This window comes from Tamandua tetradactyla, chromosome 4 (assembly GCF_023851605.1).
Source record: "Tamandua tetradactyla isolate mTamTet1 chromosome 4, mTamTet1.pri, whole genome shotgun sequence".
Taxonomy (NCBI): Eukaryota; Metazoa; Chordata; class Mammalia; order Pilosa; family Myrmecophagidae; genus Tamandua; species Tamandua tetradactyla.
In genome coordinates, this window is record NC_135330.1 from 58,949,645 (window position 1) to 58,956,585 (window position 6,941).

Sequence of the window (6,941 nt, forward strand, 5' to 3'; positions counted from 1 at the left end):
TGGAGTTCTCTGTGTCCTGTTCTCCCTAGCTGTGGAATGCTAGGCTCCCTAGAAAAGGGTGTGAGGAGAGTAATTCAGACAGAGAAAAGAGCTCAGGGTCCTTTGGAGGGAAGGAATGTGTAATTACCTGTCTGTAGGAATTGGGCTGCCAGAGGCCGTGTAGGGAGGGAAAGAAGGTAAGGGTAGCCCAGAAGGCTCTCCTGAGGACAGCACTGACTGGCTGGAACAGGAGTTAGAAAAGGAAAGGGCCCTTATTTCCAGAATGGCTCCACTCAAGTCACCTGGGGCAGGGCAGGAGGCTCAGGAGGGAGGGATACAACAGGGCCTAGGGCCTGAGAAGGTAAAGAGGGCCTTAGGAATGTCCAGGCCTCCTCGTCTGCTTTGATATGAAGAGGAGCATGGAAGGGGTTGAGAGGCCCAGTAGTAAAGTGACTCAGCAGAGCTCTATTACCCACAGCCCAGGCCAAGCCCAAACCGGGTCACAGACATGACCACAGTCCTTCCCTTCTGCCCAGTTCCCAATGCCCTTTTCCACTCCCAATTATCACAGCTACCCTCCTTCAACCACATGGCAACTCCTATGGGAGTTAAGGGCTGGGCCCTGAAATTTTTTGAGTACATGCTCTGTATGTCAGGCATAGCACTGAGCATTTCAGACATATTTAAGGAGAGGCAGAGGGCTTTGAATTACAAAAGCCCAATTTCAAATCCCAGCTGTGTAAGCTAGGGGATTTAACTTCTCCCAACCTCAGTTTTCTTATCAATACAATGGGATGAACTTGTTTGCAATGTTGTTTTGATGATTAAATGAAATCACAAAGAAAATGTACCCAGTATAGTGCTTGGGTCACACTTAATGCTCAGAATGGTAGTTACTACATTTGCATAAATATTAAAGGAATGCCTCCACCAGTCACCAACTGTGGAAACTTGGGCAAGTTATTGCATCTCTCTGTGTCACAGTTGTCTCATTTGTAAAAATAGGGTAACTAACTGTCCCTATTCCTTAGGGTTGTTTGAAGGATAAATAATGTACGTGAATCTGCTTATACATGGACTGACACATGGTGTTAATAATTGTTAACTGATTATATCCATGCACCCTTGGGAGAGCCTGATACTTACTGATAAAGCCAGTATCTTGTCTCATCTGATCCAGATTACCCATTGCCTCTCCTTTTCCAGGAAAAGAGGCTGAGAGCTGACAGATACTGGACTGGCCATGGAGGATGTTCCTGTGTGCCCTTATCTGCCATAAGGCGTCTCCAGACCTAAAAAATTGGACAACTGTCTTCTAGGGTCCCCAGTGCCAACCCAGTACTCCTACCCAGGACCATCCCTCACTCCTTCCCAGCCTTATGATCCTCTGGGACCCAAGTCCATTACCATGGTGATATAGCTAGCCTCAGCATTCCATCTCCAAGCTAAGAAGTGCCAGTCTTCCAAACTCTGCCAGTTCTCCCCACTGGCCTACCCACAACCCCCTCATCATTCTCTCAACTAGCCCTAATCACTTCGTAGTCCATGGATTTAAAAGTTTTCCTAAAATTTTGCAATTTTGGTGAGAGGTAGGTATAATGGAGAACAGGAGGCGTCAATATGAAGTGTGGGCTTTTAGGACAACTATTGGAAGAGAGGGAGAGAGGAGAAGGAGAAGGAAAAGGAGAAAAGAGAAGAGGAGAAAACAAGAAAGTAGCTAGAGAGGGAAACTGGGGGTTGCTTATTTTTAAGATTTTTTTTTTCCCTTGGTGAGGTGGGGGAGCTGGTAAGGAGACTAATGAAAATAGAAGGGATAATTAGTGATAGACCAGATGGAATCTAGAGTACACATGGAAGGGTCAGCTTTGTACAGGAGGAGGGGGAGCTCTTCATCTGAGTCATTCAACCAACAATGAATGAGCGACTATAGCTTGGACTCAGGATAGCTAAGACTAGGGACCACAGTGAACAGGGCCACATGGTCTCGGCACTCAGGGAGCTTGCAGTCTAGGGAAGATGTATGGATGGGAGATGAATGGAAATGGACAGATTGTTGGGAGTGGTAAATTGAGAGATGTCCCTCTGCTGCTTCATTTATGACCATGTCCTGAGTAAATACTCTCGATCACTCATCAGACTATCAGCAACATCCAGGGGCAGAAGCCTGTCCTCTGCTTACATCAGCATTCCTGGTTGGGAATGCTAGCACCTACGGGGAGCCTCAGATGGAGCAGCTCCTCTTCGGGCTGCCCTCCTCCAACCTATTTAGATTCTGCCGGGCCTTCCATACTCTGCCCTGGTTCCCTCACTCCAGAAACTCAATTTCTGCACCGTTTGTAGTTGAGGGGAAAAGGAGGGTCCACACAGATACAGAAGTTTTGGCCCCTAGTGTGGCCTCTGTCATTCATTGGCTGTACTGCCTTGAGTAAGTCCTTTTTCTTTTTCTTTTTTTTTTTTTTTCTCCACATGGGCAGGCACTGGGAATCGAACGCGGGTCTTAGTCTTAGTTTCTCTATCTGTAAAATGGGATTGATATTAACACCTGCCAGTCTCTTTCAGCTCATGGAATTGTGGAGAACCTCAAATGAGGTAGATATCCAAGTGCTTTATAAAGGGCTATAGGGTGGCAGGAATTCAGGTAAGCCTTTGATTTCCTCTATGGTTGATCTGCAGTTCCCAGTCAGGATATCCCATGTGGCGTAGGGTACAGTCACTGGCACTCAGGAAGTCTGCATACAAATTTGTACAGGAGGAGGGGGAGCCTCTCCTCCTGCGCAAATTGACTCTTCCCGTCCTACGGTCTCTGCCTGCGATTAACTCTTGCCCTCCCTATATTCCCATGGCTAATGCAGTATTTCTCACGATTGCTCTGTAAAGTTCTCTTGACAGGGACAGCAAAGTGTTCTCACTGTGAAGGTGTCTGGATAGGCTGCAGGTGACCCCAGTGTCCTGCCATCCCTGCTGGGGAGACCATGGGTTGGTGTGCTGTCCATATGGAGGAGGAAGAGGCCATCTCAGGGAGCCAGTGCAGCTGACAGGAGCCAGACCTGTGGGCACTGCTAGGGACAAAGCCGCTCTAAGCTGCCTCTCAATGAGTGCCTCTGTTCTGGGGGTGGGGGCGGGGTGACTCGCGGTCTCTCCACCCCCCCTCACCCCCCCCCGCAGGACGTCCTAGACTGGACGCTGGGGGAAAGGAGGTCTAGCACAGGGGAAGGCCCTGCTCGGCCCCTCTAGGGTGGGCCATGTGTCTAGCATTCGGAGATGGCACCAGGATCAGCGCTTCGGGGGCCTACAAACAGATTGGGGCCGAAGAGGCGGGAGAAACGGCCGTGGAGCTGCCGACAGGGGGAGCAGGGCAGTGCCTGGCTGGGTGAGGGGCGCGGTGGGCGGACCCCGGGCGGTGCGCGGCACCGCGCGGCGCAGGCAGGGTGACCGCGAGCCCCGCGCTTAGTCCCTCCCCCAGAGGAGGCGGGAGAAGAACCCAAGCCTGGCGGCGGGCTGGGCCCCGCTGCAGCTCCGGCCGGCCGGCTTCGTCCTGCGGACCCTTTCTCCCGGTGGCCCGGCCAAACCCCGCCATGCCGTCCACGGGGCTGTGCAGGGCAGCGCCGCTTGCCGTATTCGTCCTCTTCATGCTGGGAGCTTCCCTGGGTAAGGGGCTGAGGAGCGAGGCTGGGGAGGAGGGGAGAAGAGTAAGGGCTAATCCGAGGCTCCCCAGAGGCCCCTAATGCTGCGGGGTCAGCAGGAAACAGGAGAGAGAGGCTGGAGGCTGGGCCAGTCAGAGCTGCCACTAGTGCGTGGGTCAGCTGCAGGGAGGAGCATCTGGGGGCTGAGACCCTCAGGGTGGAGACAAAGAGCAAACTCCAGCATCCTGGAGCGGTGGGCTGGGGACCACCTGGTGAGTGGGGCTAGGGGCTGCTAGAGATGAACTGACCTGGTGGCCCCTGGCCCACCCCTGCCCACAGCGCTGGCCGGAGAGGACTGCCTATGGTATCTGGACCGGAATGGCTCCTGGCATCCAGGGTTTAACTGTGAGTTCTTCACCTTCTGCTGCGGGACCTGCTACCAGCGGTACTGCTGCAGGGACCTGACGCTGCTCATCACGGAGAGGCAGCAGAAGCACTGCCTGGCCTTCAGGTGGGCTCCTGCCTCCACCCCACAGCCTGCTTCTCCGCTTCCCCCCTTCAAGAGGCCTCCCTTGGCCTTTCCTTCCTCCCTTCCAGCCTCCTGCCTCCTCTCCATTGTCCACCTCCACATAATGAGCTGACACCCAGGGCGCTAGCTTGGTGATAGAAGCTGAGTGGTTAGTGCTGGGGCTTGGGATTCCAGAAAAGGCATGTTAGTTACCATCTCAGGCTTCGCCTGGTCTGTGTGCTTTCAGGTTCTTTCTGGAGCCCTGTCCTTGGTCCCCTCGGGTCCTGTGGCGACAGCATACAGGGTTACGACCCAGACTGTAGGACAGCCTTATGGGAAAAGCTTTTGCAAGAAGTCAGGAGATCTGAGGTTGATTTCCAAGTCCGCTTCTCATTCGCTGCATGATCTTGGGGAAAACACCTTCCCTTTATAGGCCATTTTTTTCCTCTTCACAAAATGAGGAGAGTGACAAAATGAGCGATTTTCAAACTTCTTTTTGAAGGGTACTGCTCATTTATAAAACATATATAAGAAGAAGAAAACAGATCTAAGGAAATTGGTTGAAGTAGGACTTGAGAAAGACAGCTCTAGTTCATTTCTAAGGCCCCTTTTAGTGCTAAGATGTTATGAGTCTAATCAATTAGGTTGTAGGTGTAAAAGCAAATGGGGGTGGGGGTGGGGGCACTACACATCCCAGCATGCCTCGCCTCCCACTAGCCACCCAGGCAGCAGAGCCTTCTGGGAAGTGGAGGTGTTTCCCCCACCCCACCCCACCCCCAGGATCTCCATGGGCACCACCACTGGGCAGAATCCCACGGGGAACCCTCCATCCCAGCATGCTGTGGCCCCCTGCTGGCCAGGAGTTGGAGCACAGCTTTATGGTCACGATGATGAGGACTCCCTCCTGTGAGTGTTGGAAGGTGAGGACTTGTTCTCTGTCTCAAGTCCCAAGACCATAGCAGGCATCGCCTCAGCTGTGATCCTCTTTGTTGCTGTGGTTGCCACCACCATCTGCTGTTTCCTCTGTTCCTGCTGCTACCTGTACCGCCGGCGCCAGCAGCTGCAGAGCCCATTTGAAGGTACATGCAGGACTGGGCAAGAGGGGCCTGAGATGGGCAGGGCTGAGCCCCATCATGGGCACCAGAGAGGTCAAGGGTTTGGGAATTCTGCAAACACGTGTGCTTCTGTATACACTCACTGACCAATGCGTAAACCCAGAGATGCTTATTAGCCATGAATATTAGAATGTGCCCAGGAGTAGATGTGTATATGAGACAGTACGTCTACATGGGACATGCATGTCCATGTGTGAGCAGGCTCCTGACTATTCAGATGTGCACTGGTGTGCAGTCTGTCAGCCATGGCCTGTGTGCATGTGTGGGTAGTGGGTGCATGCATGCACGGAATCCCTAGCAGTACCCAAGGTGGGGTCTAGGGCCACACACCTTCATTGGGTGTACTCTGGTATACTATGGAATATGTGCCTGAGCACTGACATGTGACTGTACTTATGTCCAAAGCTGGGGGGGCACAGGGACTGTGACACCATATAGGGTGTCGGTATCGAAGAGAAGGGCTGGGAGGGCCCACTTGGTGGCAGCACTGCTGGATTATAAGATGCCCCTCTCTTGCCCAAATGGGACTGGGCATTCTCAGGCTGGCTCTTTGATTCAGCAGGTCTCTGAAATCTTCTGAGTGGAGCAAATGTGCTAAACACAGATGGGGCAGCTGGGGCCACGGGCACAACTTCCTGCCCAACTCTGTCAAGTACGGACTGGGAGGCAAAGGCAGCAAGTGACCAGCATGGAGTCTGCTAGAAGGAAGGGGCCCCAGCAGGCTTACCTTTGTTTCCTGGGCAGGAGGAGGAGGCCTCCCATGGGGAGTGGAGCTCTGAGTATAGATCCTTGTCCCCCACCTAGGCCAGGAGATTCCGATGACAGGCATCCCAGTGCAGCCAGTGTACCCATACCCCCAGGACCCAAAAGCTGGCACTGCACCACCACAGCCTGGCTTTATGTATCCACCTAGTGGTCCTACTCCACAGTATCCATTCTACCCGGCTGGGCCCCCTATCTACAACCCTGCAGGTAAGTAAGCAATCTGGAGCCCCTTGCACTTACCCCCATTCCCTGCTCTGGGTCTTCCCCTCCCTCACCTCCAGATTTCTCCTCCAAGATTTTCTCCATCTTTAGCTAGACACTTCCAGGCTAACTCTTCCCCATGGGTCCTACATGCGGGGTGATGGAGGGAAGGGGAGGAGGGTTACCTCACATCCTTCCATCTCACCACTGACCTTCATCCTGTTTCCTTGGTTTTCAGCTCCTCCCCCCTACATGCCTCCACAGCCTTCCTACCCAGGAGCCTGAGCAACCAGCTGTGATTCTGTTGCCCATTCAGTGATACCAACCTTGGGAGATGCCCCCATCCTGTACCTGCATCTGGCCCTGGGGTTGGGAAGGGGTCCTCTCATCATCAGGCCCCAGACCAAGCCAAGATACAGAAGCACTTGGGACAGAGCCCCAGAGAGGTGGAAAAGAAACAGAGTTAGAACTAGACCATGATTGAGGGGTGGGTGGGGAGGGCTTGAGACTGGTGAACTTATTTTTACTGGGGGGCTGGGAGGGAAATGACAGCCTGGGTCATACCCACTGCTTTCAAAAAGTCGCTCTATTCCCAGGATCCCTAGCAGGAAGGTGGGCCCCTTCTGTTTGCCCATGCTGGGCAGAGGAGGGGGCAGGGAGGAGGCTCCATCAGCAGCCAGCAGTAGCCCTCCTCACTGGCTGCCCCACTGGCAGGGCCTGGCCTGCTGGATTAAAGCTGTAAAGATGTGA

The 6,941-nt window shown here is 53.3% G+C and overlaps 1 protein-coding gene across 1 annotated transcript; it reads left to right on the forward strand.

Moving 5' to 3' along the window:
• Window positions 1-3,539: 3,539 nt before the first annotated feature.
• Window positions 3,540-6,941, forward strand: SHISA4 (shisa family member 4). Its single transcript, XM_077157392.1, has 5 exons — window positions 3,540-3,627; window positions 3,942-4,113; window positions 5,056-5,189; window positions 6,030-6,197; window positions 6,430-6,941. Exons 1-5 carry the CDS (start codon window positions 3,555-3,557, stop codon window positions 6,474-6,476), a joined length of 594 nt encoding a protein of 197 aa, XP_077013507.1. The 5' UTR covers window positions 3,540-3,554; the 3' UTR covers window positions 6,477-6,941.

Bases quoted from the DNA above. Each gene is read 5' to 3' on its own strand.
- SHISA4 (XM_077157392.1), top strand. From the start codon at position 3,555: ATGCCGTCCACGGGGCTGTGCAGGGCAGCGCCGCTTGCCGTATTCGTC. The intron at 3,628-3,941 runs GTAAGGGGCTGA...CCCTGCCCACAG, and splicing joins CATGCTGGGAGCTTCCCTGG to CGCTGGCCGGAGAGGACTGC. The intron at 4,114-5,055 runs GTGGGCTCCTGC...CTCTGTCTCAAG, and splicing joins AAGCACTGCCTGGCCTTCAG to TCCCAAGACCATAGCAGGCA.